This window comes from Pelodiscus sinensis, chromosome 6 (assembly GCF_049634645.1).
Source record: "Pelodiscus sinensis isolate JC-2024 chromosome 6, ASM4963464v1, whole genome shotgun sequence".
Classification (NCBI taxonomy): domain Eukaryota; kingdom Metazoa; phylum Chordata; order Testudines; family Trionychidae; genus Pelodiscus; species Pelodiscus sinensis.
The window spans coordinates 28,344,574-28,363,946 of record NC_134716.1 but is presented as its reverse complement, the minus strand read 5'-3'; the positions used below and the strand labels follow the sequence as shown (position 1 = coordinate 28,363,946).

The 19,373-nt window shown below is 42.6% G+C and overlaps 1 protein-coding gene across 4 annotated transcripts in view; it reads right to left on the bottom strand.

Moving 5' to 3' along the window:
* BRD10 (bromodomain containing 10) overlaps positions 1 to 19,373 on the bottom strand; it is a 71,509-nt gene that overhangs the window by 36,688 nt on the left and 15,448 nt on the right. For all 4 annotated transcript variants that reach the window (XR_012904641.1, XR_012904642.1, XM_075931609.1 and 1 more), the window contains one exon: positions 11,848 to 13,268. Coding sequence is in view for 2 of the 4 variants with exons in the window: in XM_075931609.1 (XP_075787724.1) it covers positions 11,848 to 13,268 (1,421 nt within the window). In the remaining 2 variants the exon portion in view is untranslated. The remainder of the gene's footprint in view (positions 1 to 11,847; positions 13,269 to 19,373) is intronic.

The window sequence follows — 19,373 nt, the reverse complement described above, 5'->3', positions numbered from 1 at the left end:
GCTTACTATTGCATCTTAACTATTAATTCCTTGAGTTTGCCAAAGTCTGCCATTTGGAAATCCACTATTTTTATTCTGCTGTTTTCCCCTCTACTATTCCTTAAAATTATGAACATCATCATTTCATGATCACCTTCACCCAAATTGCCTTCCATATTTAAATTCTCAACTAGTTTTTTGCCATAAAAAAAAAAATCTAGAACAGCCTGTCCCCTAGCCACTTTCTACACCTTCCATAATAAAAATGCATTCCAAGAGCTTGTCTGATAATCTGTGCCTTGCAATATTATTGTCCCAACAGATATATGGGTAGTTGAATCCCCCATCACCACCAAACACAGTGCTTTGGATGATTTTGTTAATAGTTTAAAAAAAAGCCTCATTTACCTCCTCTTTCGGTTAGATGATTTATCTACTCAACATCATTATTTACCCCTTTCATCATTCCAAAGACTTTCAGTACCTCTGCGTCCCACTTCTGACTCAATCTCAGTACTATCATGCACTTCTTTGATAGATAATGCAACACTTCTTCCTCCTTCCCCCCCACCCTTTGCCTGCATCCCTGAATAAGCTGTACCCATCTATACCAACAGTGATTTGAATTGTCTCACCAAGTCTATCATGCCAATTTTATCATACTTGTGATTATTCAATAGCATCTCTAATTCTTCACATTCTTGCTCCCTTATACAGTCATCTAAGATGCTCATTAGATCTACCCTCTATATTCTCTCATCTCTCCTTTGTCCCTGCTGTGATTGTCCACATTGTCCAATCCTTCACCCAAGTTTCCATGGGCTTATGTCTCCTGCTCCAGTCAAATCTAGTTTAAAGCCCTCCTCATTAAGTTATCCACTATGTACCCTTCCTTGATAGGCAGACCCTGTTTCTTCTCAGCAGTCCTCGATACAGCATCTAAGATGGAAAAAGTTGAACCCTTCGTGGTGACACCACACGCGCTGCCATGCACTCACCTCTATACATGCCTGTCTCTGCCAAAGACCTCACCACTGGCTGGAAGGATCAATGAGAACTCCACCTGTGTTCTCAATTCCTTCTCCCTCATTCACAAAGCTATGTAGTCATTTCTGATCTGCTCAGAATCAGATCTTGCAATATCATTAGTGCCCACGTGAACGAGCAACACAGGGTAGTAGTCAGAAGGCCAAATGATCCTCAGCAACCTTTCTGTAATATTTTGGATATGATCTCTGATAGCAGCATACCATCCAAGACGCCATGTTGGGCCAGGAGATGGGTGCCTCTGTCCCCCTTAGAAGTGATTCACCAATCTTTGCCTTTGTTTTCTATTGGGAGCGGTGGCTGCCATATGCCCGGCCTTGGAGGTGTACAAATTCTCTTCCTCCACCTATGATGGGCAGGGAGGACTTCCTTATCCCATGGACTGGACAGGCCATTGGCAGGGCAGCATCCTGTCTCTATGCATGGGTAAGGGAGTACGGGCAAAGCACTGACTGATGCCAGAAGTAACCAGCAGCATGTTTCCTCAGCCTTTGAAAGATCTATTTTCTCTTCCCCTGGCGGTGATACTGCAGTCTTCTCCAGCTAAATTGCTTCCTCAATCTTGAAGGTCTTTACATGCATATTTTCAATGAATTCCGCATGTGCAAAGATGCTCCTCAGCCTGGCCACTTACTCCTGTAGCTCTCCCACTACTTCCTGAGAGATACTATCATTAGGCACCTCTCCCTCTCAATGCTCTCCACAGCATGGCTATGTATGACAAAGGGAATGCAGGCCACAGTCTACACAAATCCACACCAGGATCTGTCTGGAAGTATGCATGGTTAGGTTTTCTGTCTGGACACAAGTGATGGGAGACTAGCCACAAAACTGTTACTATTGGTAATGTGGTCTTCCCAAATGATGGTGCTTTTATTCTCTCCCCTACCAACTCCCTCTCAGACTCCTCCATTCCCTCTCTCTCCTTGATCAATCAGTGTCTGGCTTTTAAGCCCTTCTTTTCTAGGTCAGCACTGCTGCCTATAAACACACAGGGGAAAGATGATCAAGGATCAAAGCACAGGAGGCTAAAGCTTTGCTAATGCACTCTCAGTTATCGGGCCTCTGGCCCGCACTCTCACAGAGTCCTTAACAGATCACACGGTCATGCTTCTGGGTATATGCAAACCAGTAACTGACAGAGGAAAATTATTATGCAGTTTATTATGTGCTTTGTGCACAGTGTTATGTCAACAGGACAACTCCCAATGACGCAGCTTCTGGTACTTGCAGAGGTGGTTTTTTTTGTGCTGATAGGAGAGCTCTCCCATCAGCTTAGAGCATCATCACTGGACACATTGCAGCAGTGCAGCTTTATCAATACAGCTGCACCATGGCAGCACTGTTTGTACAGATATATCTTTAATGGATGAGAAGCATTCCAATCAGCACATCAGCAATGAGCACAATAGTAAAGCCCAAGAGTAAATCAATCATTTTGTTTTCAGCTCATACGAACCAATCAAAGGTGTTTAATTGCAGTACAGCTATTCCCTAACGCAGTGGTTCCCAATCTTTTTGATACTGGGGACCAGTAAACCCATTCACAAGCTTTTAGAGGACCAGTAACATTTATTTGCATATTCATTAAACAAATGATGAATATGCAAATAAATTGTTTCTGGTCCTCCCAAAGCACCCCCAGTGCCAACTTTAGCAAAGCTTTTGATACGGTCTCCCACAGTATTCTTGCCAGCAAGTTAAGGAAGTATGGATTGGATAAATGGACTGTAAGACAGATAGAAAGCTGGCTAGACTGTCGAGCCCAGGGTTTCCCAAACTTTATATTGTTGGAACCCGGTTTTTTTCAGTACCTTTTTTTGCAGCTCAAAAATATAAATGCATATAAACTGGGTTGAGACAGATGGTGCGGACTCTAGGGTGTGAATGAGGGATTTAAGTTTAGGAAAGAGTGAGAGGTGCAAGCTCTGGGAGGGAATTTGGATGCAGGAGGATATGGAAAAGGGGATGCTGGCTCGGGGAGGGAGTTCCAGGCTGCGGAGAGTTGGTCTCAGGTGGAGGGTTGGGGTGCTGAGCAAGCCACAGACTTGTGTATGTGAGGGTGCAGGAGTTTGGGGATGTGAGAGGCTCAGGACAGGGGGTTCCAGTGGATGACAGACTCAGATTTGGAGTCCGGGTGCGCAGCACAGGAGTGTTATGATGCTGTGGCCAGATGACAACTTGGCCCCAATTGGGGACTTGTTGGCCTGGCTTCATTTTTAAATAAAATATTGTCAAACACAAAAGGTTTCAGCATCATCTTTATTTATGAAAGGGGTGGGGAACCTGTTTTGAGTCAGGAGTCACTTGCCCACAGAAAAGTCAGTCAGGGCCACACAAGTGAGATACAAAACCAAAACCCCTCCAAACTCCTCAAACCTCACTAATGTGGCCCCGGCTGTGCTTGTGGGTGCTGGAACAGGGTGCCAGTGCATGCTGGAGCAGGGGACAGGGTGCTTGTGGGTGCTGGGGCAGAGTACTTGTGGGGGTCTGGGTGGGGGGGGAGGGGAAAAGGACCGATACCTGGGGATCCTGCAGCTGCATGCCAAGGCCCAGGAAGAGTGTGGGCTGCTCCCCCATCCCCAAACAGCCGCGCGGTACCTGAAACACTGGTCCGTCGCATGCCTGATGCCTTCCTGCGCAGGGCGAGGGGGAGTCCCGGACCATGCCAGCCCCAACTGCTGAGGCAGTGCGCGCCTTGCTCCTCTGCTCCCCACGGCAGCGCAAGCCGCCCGAGCAACCAGAGCCAGCACAGTGATGGACTGGCGTTTTGGGTACCACACTGGCTGTTGGAACAGAGGGAAGAGCAGCCCGTGCACTTCTGGGACCTGGTGCGCAGCTGCAGAACTCCTCCCGACCCCGCAGGAAGCCTGCGCTGCCTCCGTAGTCCCTGGAGGTAGCATCAGCGCGGTCGCTGCCCCCTCTCCTGGCCCCAATCCCGGCTACTTTATCAGCTGGTGCCGGCTCCAGTTCTTCATCGGCGCGCCCGGCCTTCTCTCTGGGTCCTAGTGCCCGCCAGATCTAGCCCTGCTGCCCAGAAGCATGCCCAGCAGAGATGCTGTGGGTGGCAGGCTCTCTCCCAAGAATCATGCATGCAAATTTTTCTGAGTACTGGTATTTTTTTTCTGAGGACCGGTACTGGGCCGCGGACCACACTTTGGGAAACGCTGCCCTAAAGTATCTACAGAAACCTCATAACTTGCCAGGATTCATAATCTTTGAGAGATGTATATAATATTTAAGGAATAATGTAACTACTGAAAACATGCTTCATGGACTTAGAGTAATAATTAATCATAAGGGGATAATGTGTCACAATGATGGCCCATTCAGGTAGGAGAGTTACCACTAGGGATGTTAAAATGAGTGTTAAGTGATTAACCGTGTAACAGCTGAAATGTTCAATGGTCACACAGTTACATGCATGGCAGCAGCCAGCTCCCCAGGCTGCACCTAGCCCAGCTCCCAGTGTGCATCGGCTCTCGCCTGACAACTCACTCCTGGGGAGCTGGCTGCTGCCCCACACCGCAGCCTCTGTATCAGCAGCGTGGAGCAGCAAACGACTCTTCAGGAACCAGTGCATGCCAGGAGCCAGCTTTTATTATTTTGTGTATGCACCACAACTGAGTGTTTAATTACATGATTTTCTTTCCACAGGACTTTTGTCTCATTTAGTGCTCAGTGAAGCAATGTGGGATGTGAAGTGAATATAGCTGTTGTTTTTAGGACTCCACCTCATTTGTAGGAGAAGGTGGAAGATGTGTACAGCTGAGGCAGAAAGACACACAAGTATTTATTTTTCAGCCAAGACAGAATAGGTTTTGTGATACATTAAATTATTATTAGATTACTTGCTGTTACTGCAGAACACAATATTATATGATTTTAGGAGGGACATGGATTCCCTCTAATATGTGATGACCTTGCAATTGCATTAGGGCTGTCAATTGACCTGTGTTAACGCCTGTGATTAACGCAGGACAGGATTAATGAGTTAAAAAAATAAGTGGGCATTAATGCTGCATTGCCTCTTTGAAGTGCCACTCCAGCAATTCAAAGGGGCAGCGCAAGCAGAGCTGGGGATCAGCTGGAGTGCCCTGGAGCGGCAAAGCCCCAGAGCGGCCCTTCAAAGAGGTTCTGCAACAGCAGAGCCAGACATCAGTCCCCAGCTGATCCCTGGCTCCGCATTGCAAAGGGCTTTTCAGTGCGGAGCTGGGGATCATCTGGGGACCGATTCCCAGCTCCGCTGTTACAAAGCCCCTTTGAAGTGCCACTCCGGCACTTCAAAGGGGGTTTGCAATGTGGAGCCAGTGATCAGCTGGGGACTGATCAGCTGGGGACTCCATCAGAGCTGTGGCTCCGCTTGCGCTGCCCCTTTGAAGTGCTGCTGCCTTAAAGGGGCAGCACTGCACGGAGACTGGGGTCAGCTGGGGACTCCAACTGACCCCGGGCTCTGCCTTGCACTGCCCTTTTGAAACACGGCAGTGATGCTTCCAAGAGGCAGCATTGCATGGACCCCGGGGTCAGCTGGGAACTCCATCTGATCCTGGGCTCCATTCAGTGCTGCCCCGTTGAAACGCCACTGCGGTGTTTCAAAGGGATGTTTCATGTGATTATCGCAATTACATTTTTTAATCGCTTCACAGCCCTAAATTGCATACATAGCTGGTGCTGTCAGGGCCAAGATGTTTAATTTGCAAAACACTCCCTGCATTACATACTTGTTTGAACACAAACATTATATATGCACAGACTTGAGATTTTTTTTTTAAATGTCAACAAATCAGATGGCTGACCAGACACACTACAACAATAATGGTCATGCCAATGTTAAATACTGCAGTAACATAAATTCATTACCATTTCTATTCAATATTCATGTGTTCATGCACTCCAGGACAGCATCAGACCTTCTAACTACAATGTCACCCTGGGAGCTCAGCTATTATCCACCAGGGCTTTCCTAAAACTTTTCTAGAGTCACAGCTTCCCAGGATAGTATCCCATCCTATAAGTATGCCTTACCTTACTGGTTCCTAAATGAATGATTTTACACTTGGCCACAATAAAATGCATATTGCTTACTTGCACCAAAGCAGATCAAGCAATCCAGATTGTTCTGGATAAGTCATCTATCTTCTTCATTATTTATCATATCCAAAATCTCTGTGCCACCTGCAAACTTTATCAGTTACTAATTTATTTTTTTTCTTCCAGCTCATTAGTAAAAATAAATAGTGTAGCATCAGCATTAGAAGCATAAATGCTTACTGATTATTCAATTTACATTCTGAAGCCTATTAGCCCATTTTAATCCATTTAACAAACGCCATATTGATTTTGTATCATTCTAGTTTCTTAATCAAAATGCTTGGCAGTATCAAGCCAAATACCTTACAGAAGTCTGTTATATTAACACAACTACTTTTATCACCCAAACTTAATCTTAAAGTTAGTTTGACAAGATTTATTTTCCTTAAATTCATGTTAACTGGTATCAATATATTCCCTTCTTTTAATTCTTTATAAATCAAAGCCCATATCAGCCATTCCATTATTTTCCCCAGGATTGACGTCAGGCAAACAGATGTGTACCTATCCAGTAGTCACATGTAACTTTTAAAAATAATGGCAAAAATTAGCTTTTTTCGAGTCCTTTGTAACTTTTCAGTTGTAACTATTTTATTTTGAGAGGAATGGAACCAAAGTCCAAAATACTAGAAAAATAACAATAAAAATTCTTGTTGGACTACTAAATTTGAAGTCCAAGGTGCCTATGGAGATTTCATCAAAATTCACTGCCCCCATTCTGAGAAAATCTAATTTCAGCTCTCTCTTTTCTCCCATAGACAAAGAGAGCTTTCCCTTCCTTATTCTGAATTAATATAAAGCTCCACTGGTCTGTTCTAAAACAAGGACCTTCTTAAGTTTTAGTGCTTGTGGAAACTTCAGTATTGACATCTCTGGAGACTACTACATAAATCAAGCATTGGCAATAAGAGGACAAGTTTCCTCCATAATGCCATATCCGTGGGACTAAAATTCTGACCTAGAAAACAACTTTCAAAAAGGCAACTAGGGGGCTGCACCCCCTGCTCACTACATGGTCCCTCCCCTTTCCCCCTCCAGCGCCAACCCCCACGAACCCCTTCTCCTTCCCCCCAACACACACCCCACCCCTGTGCCCTAATCCTAACTCCATCCCCTGAACAAGGCTGCACCAGGCCTGGCTGGCTCTCTGTCCCTGGCCTCCGGGAGGGGGTTGGACCAGGCCCAGCTCTCTCCCCCTTGTAGCTGGAGGGTTGGGCCAGGCCGAATCCATGGTGCAGCCAGCACTGGTTCTCTCCCCCAGCTGCTGGGGAGATGGGCCAGGCCAAAGCCGCAGCTAGTCCCGGCTCTTTCCCCCTACCTCCAACTGCCAGGCAAAGCTGAGGCCGCTCTCCCCATCTCTCTCCAACCTGCAGAGGAGGGCTGAGGCCTTGCCAGGTCCCACACGCTTCTCCCAAACACTGGGGACAGGTGGGGCTCTCCGAGGCCTCACATGGCCCTGCTCCTAGCCACTGGGGAAGGAGAGGGAGCTGCTGCGAGGCCTCACTTGGTCCCGCTCTGCCAAGGTCTGATAACATACAGTAATAAGACAAATTTATAGCAAATCTAAGAAAGGTAATATATCAAATACCCAAATAACTTCTGCACTATACCAGTTTTAAGTTTGATATTTTAATCCATTTCTCAAAGCAGCCTTTGATCAGCCACATTTACACATCTGAAAATGATCTCTCACTCACTGAATATTAATGACTTGTCACTAGCCTGGAAAGGAATTTTATCAAGTGATGTGCCACTACAATAATCTGATAATTACACCATAGACGTCTTTTTGAAGCTCATGATTCATTTTAACAAGGACAATGAAGATTATATTTACCATTCTGACCTATAACAAGACTACTTACTTTGTAAGTTTTACAGTAAGCTCTCACTGATGCACACCTCTCAAATCTCACAATATGCTGGATAAACATTTTTTTTTAATTGAGATTCTTGAACCTAGCTATTGGAAAAGGTTTTTTCAGAATATGTTGCAAATGATACTCAGCTGTAGCCTGTAAGGAATTCCTCATCTCAAAGTTGTAATAGCTTACAAGATCTGAAACTCTCAAAGTTTAAAAAAAAAAAGATGAAGTGCACAGAAAAATATGGTTACTGCTATTGGTAACTTGTTTTAGTGGATTAAAACATCTTCGTAATGGAGCTTTTGAGAGGAGTCTCTGAATCCTATGAGCAGGGCTCGACAAATAATGCAATCTGCTCACCCATGGCGAGTAGATTACAACGTGAAAGAGCCGGGTTCGGGCGATCTGCGCATGTGCAGAACAATCTGCACATGTGCAGATCGCTGTACAGAGCGGCTGGCGAGCAGGGCTCGCCGCGGTTTGGCGAGCCCTGCCTATGAGTGTATCTAATTCTTGCCATTAGCCATAGCAAAATGCAAGATTACTTACACTTAAATTTCTACAGCTGAATTCTAGCACTATCTAACCAGCATTAAGTACACTTAAGTATGTCAATCAGGAGTGTGAATTTTTCACGCCCCGGAGCAGCACAATTACACCAATCTAATTTCTTAGTGTAGACCAAGACTAAGGGTGAACTAATGCAGCCATCTTGTCCTTGGACCTCTGACTACACAAATTCTAACATTTTCAACCAAATTTCATGACAAAAATCCATGATTTGCCCTTTCAGATTTTAAATTGAAGGCCAGAACCACCTATTTACAGAAATAGTAATATCTGGTTATCTTTAGATGTAGAATACACTTTCCCCTCCTGTTAATTCCTGAATTTCTGAGGGCAACTGAAATCCAGTATTTATTAGGTGCATCATTTATTTTTAAATGTAGACTATTCTATTCCCTCTCAACTCCTCCTCATCTAGAAATATGCAAGGTTTAGGAATCCATCAAATCAAGAAACAAAGCTGATTTCAGGGATTTCTATGCTGACACTGTCTTCATTTGCATGTTCTCAAAACAGCAGAGATTTGTCAACAAATGAATCAATTAACATAGTTCTGTGTTATGTGTCATTAACGGATCAAATGAAATCTAAGTGACACACGTCTCTGAGGACATTGGTGCTGAATGGCAAACATAGAGGCCTGATACTTCAAGAGCCCTGTTACAATTTGTAAAAATAAAATGGTCCTACATAAGGATGTAAGTGACTAGTCAAGTCACTACTCGACTACTTGATTCCCCACCCCTTGCTTCCTCTGATACAGAGGCAGCAAGGGGCGGGGGAAGGAACAGGAGCTGGTGCTGGGGGGAGCCAGCTTTGGTTCCCTCCCCCAGCACAGTCTCTGTGGGGGGGGAAAGGGGAAGTACTGGGGGAGAAAAAAGCACAAGGGGGACCCTGCACAAATGCCTCGGTTTTTTAAATGTGCGTGAAATCTCTGTCCCCTCCCCAGCCCCTAAAGAGAACTGCCAGCTGTTCTGAACAGCTGGTAGTTCATTCTAAGTGTCACCTGCCCCTTGAAGGCTGGGAGGACATTTCTGGAGCTCCCCTCACCCCCAAGCAAATCGGGGCCTGGGAGCACATGTTCAAAACAGCTGGTGGTTCACTCTAGGTGCAATGGGCCCATGGCCGGCAGAAGAGACTTTGCACGCTCCCCTGTCCCCAGGTCTTGATTGGCCTGGTTGTGGGAGAGGAGCTGAGTGGTTGTAGGCCAGATCAACCAGCTTGGCGGGCCGGATCCAGCCATCAGAGGCCCACATCTGCTTTAATGCATGCTAGAAGTTTAATTTTTTAGTCTATGGATTCCCTCCTTAGAGTTTTTTTTTTTTTTTAAATCATCTTGTATCTATTTCTCTTACTAGCTCAAAACTGATCATCTGGCAGTATTCTGAGGGGTGAGAGGGTGTTTATACAACACATTGTACTCTTAACTGATTATGCTTAAGGGTTTTTGTGTGTGTGTGTTTGGCTCCTCTGCATGGTACTCAGATGCCTTGAGAAGAGCATCATGTATTACACAAATAAAACATATGGAGATAGTATTCCATGCTCCCAACAGCCAACTCGATACACAAAATTATGAACATCTCTTAATGTGTGAAAGCACGTCCAAGCCATCTACCAGAGGCTACTGTAATTAACAGTGGGAATCTATGAAAGGAAAATGTAATTTTTAGACTAGAATTATAGGGAAATGTATTTTTTAACCAAATCACTAATATTCAGTATTTCCCATGACAAATTCGTCATAACAATTCCAGTATGAAATTACAATTCCTTGCAACACAAAGTGCAATTTGATATAAATAACCACATGCCTCCACTAGGGATGTTAAAATGTGCATATTTGTGTAACCATGTAACCACTGAATTTTTTGGTGCTTACACATTTACATGCAGATGGGATGAAGCATGAGCACAGGGCAGGGCAAAGGCAGCTCCACAGGAGCCAGAGCTTTTAAGCTGGCTCCCCAAGAGCATCAGCTCCTGCCTGCTCCTCATCCCCCACTGCTGCATCTGTGGGAGGCAGGAGAACAGCAGAAGAGTTAGGCAGCTCGGCGGGGGCCAGCTCCTGCCTCCCTCCTCCCTGATACAGAGGCAACATGGGGTAGAGAGGAGGCTGCATGTAAATCGAGAGGCCCAGGCTCATCGGTTAACCGTGAACTTGAACCGTTAACATCCTTAACTCCCACTAGCTTACTGCTGCTAGATTTACTACTTAGTTACAAAAGCTCATTTTATATTAATATAATACTACTTCATTGCCCACATTTCCTTTTTTAATTTGCAGCCTAGCATACTCATATCTATTATAGCAGGCTCTCCCAGTATAACAAGCTCTGAACCCAAACTATACCTTAATAAAGATTAGTAGAAATAAACAAGCCCTTTAAATAGAATCAAACCAATTACATTAACTGTCTCCCAGACTCATGTGACTGGAGATCCTAATTCATGAAAACATCTTAACCAAGATAATGTTATTAATGTCTTAAAAACCACAACAAAATGAAAAAAAAGTTAGCTTGTTACAAAAAACAGGCCTCAAACGATCGCTATAACAATTAATACAGATGAGAAACATGTGATACAAAGATTTTGGGGATTTTTAGTGCTCAGTGAACGATATATAAAGTAAATTAACCGAAAAAAGCATTTCCCCTGAACTCTCAGTTATAGTGATCAAGTTATCACACTAAAAACTCCTGCTACCTTTGAATTCAAAAGCATAACTTCCATTGAATTCGGTGCTTGAGAGTGAGTGTTCAAAAGGCTAAAAAAAAAAAAACACACAACACACTTCTCTATGTACAATTTCAAAATATTCTGTAAAATCATTTCTTTAAAATACAACAGGTACTTCTCAGAGCACTGCTAGTGATGATTACCTTGATATGGAGTTGGACAATACCAATATAATAGCACAATGTAAAACAGTTTACACAATTTATATCCTGTTTAAACAACCTTCCCTGATACTTATATCTGTGATAAGGGACATAAGGTATCTGTACTCTACATACCACCATTTGTGAAGAATGGCTTCGGGTGCTTTGTGGACTAAGAAAGAAGCCTCGCAAACTACACTCACTACAGACTACTCTGAAAATTCTGAACATGTATCATGTTTTGTCAATTTTTATCAACTTATAAACCTACCCTGTGCATAAGACATATTGGATGTGAAATAATGCATAATACATGTGTGTTCCCATTCACAAAAGAAATAACAAATAGGCTATTTTAAGAACACCTCACTATCATCATCTCTCTCATTTGTCCTCTAATAAAATTAACTTACCAGATTTGTGCTTCTTGTGTTTTGCTTTCTTTTTGATGATAAAAAACTTATTATGAATCTCAGGTTTGTAAGTTTTGAATGGATGAGGATGAATCTCACGCTTTCTCTGAAGATGTTCATTCAAAATGTCTTTCAATTTCTTTTTTTTCTTTTTCTTCTTTTTTGCCCGCATCTTAGTAAGTTTTAGTTTCTTATTATTCCATAATGAATTTTCCAAAATCAGTTCTCTAGCAACTCTGTGGCAATTTATGTCTGGATTGTTGCTATGAGTCCCATTCACATGTACTTGGCAGGTTTTCAGGGTATTTGTTTTTAATGGCTTGGGCTCGGTTTCTATTAGGGAAGCTTCATGATCTCTCTCTCCATTTTCTACAACCCTAATTTCTCCTGGGCTAAGAGGTTCTCCAAAGCCATCAATTTCTCCTGGACTAATTGGCATCTCCTGGTTCTCTTTAGAGCAGCCAGGTTTTTTTATGTCACAGGTTCTATGCATTTTAATTTCACAGTTAGGTTTCATTTCTTTTTCTGTAGTGAGACTGAAGCTATCCAAGTGAATTTTTGCTGGGCAACAAATAAGAGAATCCATGCTTTTCCCTGCTTCCATTTTACAGTGAGGTAGCAGCTCTTCTCTATCACCAAATCTGACTTCCCCATTGCTCTTGCTGAGGTACTCACATTTCACTTTCTCCAATTTAATCCGTGGTACCTTTTTTACTTTGATGGGTGGGGCTGGAAATGCAGGAGCTTGAAAAGGCTTCTGTTTGTAAATCCGTACATCAGCACCACAGAACTGTGGAAAATGAACATAGGCATTCTCCAAGAAATCATAACCAAGGATCACTTCCCTGCACTCATGTATAGGCTGTCCAAGAACAGCATCTTGAACATCTTTTTGTGTTTCATAAACAAAGTCACATAAGCCTTTTAGCAGCCATACTTTTTGGTAGAATGGGAGCTCATGAAATGGTTTTCCTTCCAAAGGATTAACTTCCCCAAGTACTTTAAAAAACTGGGGGCATAGTCCAAGCTTTTCTGCACAGCCATCGGGGTTGTCAGTTTGCCCTACAACTGTGTACCACTGTTGTACCTTCTGTCTAAGTGCTGCTTCCCAAGTCCTATAAGGAAGAGTTGGTCTTCGATGCAATGTAGCTCTACGATGAGGAGGACTTAATAAAGACGTCATTATTTTAGATAAAAAAACATTACATTGAGGCATTAGAAGACAACGTTCCAACTCATAGAAGACTATTTCAGGCAAGTTTAGAATTTGTTGTGCTAAACAGAGGAAATGACCAATAGCTGGAATTTCCCACATAGTCTCCATCCTTGTAGGTGCTGCTTGAGCTAAAAGTGACTTTTCCCATTCTTCTATTTCTTTCTGACAAACTTCTTCTGCCTCTTTCCGTTCTTGCTCTCGTAGCCTATTGAAATGAAAGAAATTTCACAAAAATTCAGATATCTGATTTATTTTTAAAAAGCGAAGGAGAAAAATCAGAAAAACAGAATAATCTAAAGCAACAAAGCACACAGCAAGTGAAATCTGAATTAAGTTTGTCTTTGTTATATAGCTGAATTCAACTGGTTTCATTATGGGTTACATAACATATCAGTATGCAAAATAGGAAAACGTACCTTACCTTATACTTCTTACTGTTACCACTTAGAAAAAGAGGTTAGGGGAGGAGCAAGCCTTGGCAGATACCATCAGGTGTTTCCCCTAGTAATACTCCTATAGTCTTTTTATCATCTGTCACTATCTGCTCACCAAATATCCATTTACAACCATATTGAACTACTTACCTGTTGAGACTTTACCTTCATACTGCTGTACTATGACATAAGAGCTATCTTGCTCTTGTTTTAATTTAACATCTAATTTATATACAAATATATTTTACAATACCTTTTCTTCTGTGTATACATGCAGTTTCTTACTGTATGTTTTACTACCCAATGTGCAATGGGACGTTAAATAGCCAATAAAACGTCAGGATACATAAATAATGAGATGGAAAACAATGCTGAAAACATAATACATTGCTAAATTGTATGCCTGCAGCTATATTCAGTTCTTGTACAACATGAAAAACAAAACCACAGCAGAAATAGTTCATATTCAGGGACAGGTAATACAGAGCTCTGCCTAGAAAAATTTGAGTAGAAAGAGATTGAAAGTCAGTACAACTACTTTAGACAACGTATTGATAAGAAGGACTTTGATAGATGTATACAAAACAACAACTAGCCTAGATATCAGAGGAGTAGCTGTGTTAGTCTGAATCTGCATAAACAACAAGAAAGTCCTGTGGCACCTTATAGACTAACAGATTTATTGGACGATACGCTTTCGTGAGCAAAGACCCACTTTGTCAGATGCAACTAGCATAGAGAAGATAGACAAGGCACATCTATTTACCTTTTTCAAAATGAAAGTACACAACTACTACATTCAGTGAAATGGAAAGGCAACAAAATTAAAACTGACCAAAAGAATTATTTTTACTACACACAAAATTATCCTATATTGTGGCAATTCATTCCACCGGCCAGATGCCAAGAAATAACAAGTTTTAAAGAAGAACTGGACATGTGTATAAGTAGACACATGTATGGATAGGGAAAACTTCCAAAGCTCAATTAGTGAAGTTTTTTGTTTGTTTTGTGATTTTATTTTTAAATTGGGATGGGATATAAATCTTCTTGCTGGAGGATATACACTAGACTAGAGGTGGGGAACCTTTTTTGGGTTGAGGGCCACTGACCCACAAAATAATCAATATGGGGCCACAAGTGAGAAGCAACAATAAAAACACCAAACCATCACTAACATGGCCCCCAACTGAAGAGGAAGACACTCCGCATGTTTCCCTTGCACACAAGATGCCCAGGCTAGTAGATTTTGTGTACTCCAGCCCCACAAAGGCTGGTGAAGCAGGCTGGCGTGCCAGCGTCATCAAGTCCAGCCCCCTGCCCAAGGTAGGACCAATCCCAACTAAATCAATCAAGCCAGAGCTTTGTCAAAACCTCTATGGATGGAGATTCCACCACCTCCCTAGGTAACCCATTCCAGTGCTTCACCACGCTTCTAGTGAAATAGCTTTTCCTAATATTCAACCTAGACCTCTCCCACTGTAACTTGAGACCACTGCTCCTTGTTCTGCCATCCGTCACTACTATGAACAGCCTTTCTCCGTCCTCTTTGGAATCTCCCTTCAGGAAGTTGAAGGCTGCTATCAAATCCCTCCGCATTCTTCTCTTCTGCAGACTAAACAAACTCAGATCCCTCAGTGTCTTCTCATAGGTCAGGCGCTCTAGCCCCTAATCATTTTGGTCACCCTCCGCTGGACCCTCTCCAATGCATCCACATCCTTTCTATAGTAGTGGGCCCAGAACTGGACACAATACTCCAGATGTGGCCTCATCAGAGCCAAATAAAGGGGATCTGCTGGCAATGCTCCTCCTAATGCACCCTAATATGCCATGAGCCCTCTTGGCTACAAGGGCACACTGTTGACTCATATCCAGCTTCTCATCCACTGTGATCCCCAGGTCCTTTTCTGCAGAACTGCTACTTAGCTATTCGGTCCCCAGCCTGTAACAATGCTTGACATTCTGCCTCACAAATGCAGGACTCTACACTTGTCCTTGTTGAGCCTCATCAGATTTCTTTTGGCCCAATCCTCTAATCTATCCGGGTCACTCTGGATCCGATCCCAGCCCTCCAGTGTATTTACCTCTCCCCCTAGCTTACTGTCATCTGCGAACTTGCTGAGGCTGCAATTCATCCCCTCGTCCAGGTCATTAATAAAGATGTTGAACAAAACCGGTCCAAGAACAGATCCTTGGGGCACGCCGCTAGAAACTGACTGCCAATCGGACATCGAGCCGTTGATCGCTACCTGTTGAGCACAACAGTCTAGCCAGCTTTCTAACCATCTTACATTCCATTTATCCAATCCACATTCCCTTAACTTGCTGGCAAGAATATTGTGGGAGAACGTAACAAAAGCTTTGCTAAAGTCAAGGTATATCACATCCACTGACTTTCCCATATCCACAGAGACAGTTACCTCATCATAGAAGCTAATCAGATTGGTCAGGTATGACCTGCCCTTTGTGAACCCATACTGACTATTTGTGATCACTTTCCCCTCTCCCAAGTGAACCTATGTTGCAGATGGTACTGTCTTATTTTCAAACTGCTTGCTGCAATTCTCTCTCAACACACAAAAAATTTTAAATATGAATTAAAAAGGAATAACTTCTCCTAATTAAACCAAAAAATCCAAAAATCCAACTTCTAATTGACTCCTCCACTTGATGACAGAAAACCGTTAATGAACACTAGCCTGTAAAATACACATAAAATGTATAAAGTGGCAGAGTAATGTCTACGTGTTGCTTTAACTAGTTTAGACTACATTTTTGTGGCAGAGAGAAATATATCACAGAACTTTACACACAGTGAATGTATAGTATGTATTTATGAATGAGCAGGAACTACAGACAGATAGCCATTTGATATCAAAATAAAATTCCAATGAAAGTTTCATCTAACAAATTTTCCCAAGACTATTTTGTTGGATATATGTCATTTATTTATCTATGAAATTAAGATAGATAAATTAAAGCAACACTAAAAAAGTGAAAAACTAAATTTAAAAAGTTGACTAAATTCAAAAATTGTATTCCCACATCAGCTTTAATTCAGACACATTATATATATGGATCAAATCTTGCTTGTCTTACTTGGATAGTTAAGACCACTGATGTAAACAGGACTACTTGCATGAGTGATGTGACCTATATCTGTCCTGCATTATATTTCAGGATTGACAATTATTATGTTATGATGTTAAATATAGGCCAGTAACAAACCCATGTACAAAGGTGTCTGAATTAACTGTACTATTTACATTTCCTAGCTTTGTTCATTATGCATCTAAGAAGGGTAGCTATGTTAGTCTGTAACTTTAAAAACGAGTAGTCCTGTAGCACCTTTGAAACTAAAAATATATATATATAGTATCATGAGCTGTCATGGGCAAAACCCACTTCTGCAGGTGAGCCTGAGGCTCATTATACTTTATACCAGGGTTACTCAACTCGCGGCCCCATTTGTTTGTGGCCCACGGGTGGGAGCTAAGACAAAAAAGTAGCTGATATAATGGTCTTCTGTTCATATGCATCTTAGAAATTAAATTCCTAGGCTGCCATTGCTCATTAAAAGTGCTGTCATATGGGTGGAAATCGGGTAAGTATTGCATTTTATTAATATCAGCAGAACTGACTTAAATGGGGCCTGTGTGTTGTGTAGTCTTGCTTTAATCTTTGTATTCATGCCCATCAGTGTGAAAGAAGTTTTTGAATATATATTTGCATGTATATGCAACCACACTTAAGTTGCAGACCTTGGCATGTGCTGAGAGTATCATTGTGGCCCCTGGGGCTCCCAAAGTTGAGTAGCCCTGCTTTATACTTTTGTCCATTATACTTCAACATTGTATTAAAATACGGGTTTCTCTATTAATTTCTTGAGGGTGGGGCAGTAAAAGAATAGAAAAAACAAAGTAAAAAAATTAAGTGCTCCCATTCACGCGCCCACTCAATTGTGTCACTCTGCTGAGCATCTTAGCCACTTGTGAGATGCCTGCCATTCCTTCCCAACTGCATAAGGCAGCTTCCAAATGCCTTATCTTCTCTCAAGCAACTAAATACGCTCACATACAGTAGTGCATTTATTTGAATATGTAAGCTCCACATTGAAATACATGTGCAGGTAAGTTGTGTATTTTAGAGCACTTGATCTTGAGAAAAGGTGGGGCCAAAAGGGTGCCTGCCCCTTGGAAATGGGAGCAATGCCACCAGCAAGAAAATGATCAGGTTGAGCAGATGGTGAAGTGAATTTATCACTACGAATAGCTGTTAGGATTGGTTGTGATTCATTTATTAAAGATATTGAAATTGCAGTCAAAGACCTCATGTAGAGACACCCACAGAGAATACAAATAATAAATCTGATAACACAAATATTTTCACTATATCTGTTGGAAAAACATGTGTAAGCCTTTTTAGTTTACTATGGAATTAGTAATCACAATAGAACTTTGAAAATATTTTTGAAAGTAATTAAAGTAAATAGGAAAACAGTCATGCAATTAGTACTGAATTAGTGAAACATATAGGCATCAATATTCCCTCAATTTATTTTTCTTTTATATTGCGGGGGTTACAAATGTCACTGAAAATTACATTTTTGTCCTCCGGCCATCTACTAAACCAACATAAAAAACAAAAAACACACACAAAAAAGAGAGGAATGTGTATGGTGGGGTGTGGAAGAGAATTGTGTGTACACAAGGAGTACATACGAGAAGAGTTGTGCATGTATGAGCTACAGAGCGTTATGGGGTGGTTCTGGGGGGCAGTGGGAGAATTGCTCCAGGGTGGCTCCTCTACAGTATCACACATTGGTCTCTATTGCCACCATTCATAGTGTCCCAGATGGAAATTATGTGCTATGCAGTAGCTGTCTTAGGAGCTGGAGGCAGCAACACACACAAACATAACACTTTCGCTGGGCCAGAGGGTTCAGATACACACACTAGGGACTGGGCTGCAGTTTCACTCCCGTGCCTCTTGACAGCAGCAACTGCTATGTCTGTGGACACCAACTACTGGACAAATTAAGTATGAGATATAGGGTCAGGGTTATGTATTTCAGCCCCATCAGGCTGTAGCTTTGGAACTTCCACTAACGCACTGCGATGTTAAAATGTGTCACAAAGTTACAAGTTATGGTTACAAGTTTACATCCAGGGGGGCGGGCAGGCTCCCCGTGAGCAATGGCTCCCATCTGCTGACTCCTCACACTACTGCCTCTGCTGTGGGAGATGCGGGGGAGGAGGGGAGGGCAGTGGAGACAGGTACGCATGGGGAGTGGCTCTCCGTACATACCAGCTGCCATCCCCAAACTGCTGCTTCTGTATCAGAAGCAACAGCGAGGGCAGTCCGGGGAGATGTGGCTATATAATTAAGATGGCTCCCCATGAGCACGGTCTTGCACATCTCACCCATGCAGGGGGTGGGGGTGTGCATATAACTGGGCGGGTTAACCAATGGGCCCAGATTTATTGGTTAACTGTGTACACAATAACATCCCTACTAACCCAAGCCAGCAACACAGAGCCCAACCAGGCCCCTCATCTGAACTTCTGCACAAGAAGCATCCCAGAGACATTATCTCCTCCTGGCTTGGCATGACCCAAAACCAGAAGTCCTCCCCTATCAAGGGGCCAGGAACAAGCAAACTTTTAAAAAGCCACACCACAGCCCTTTTGGGCCCACCCAGTGGAGCCATAAGCAGCATCATTTCTGATTTGTGCTGTATATCTAAGATGGCTGCACAGTTTACACAGAACTATGATGGGTTATATTAAAACAAACTGAAAAAAGTATAACCAGAAAACCATAGTAATGCAAGATTTATACTCTACAATTCCACTAAATTACAGCAGTGTCAAAAT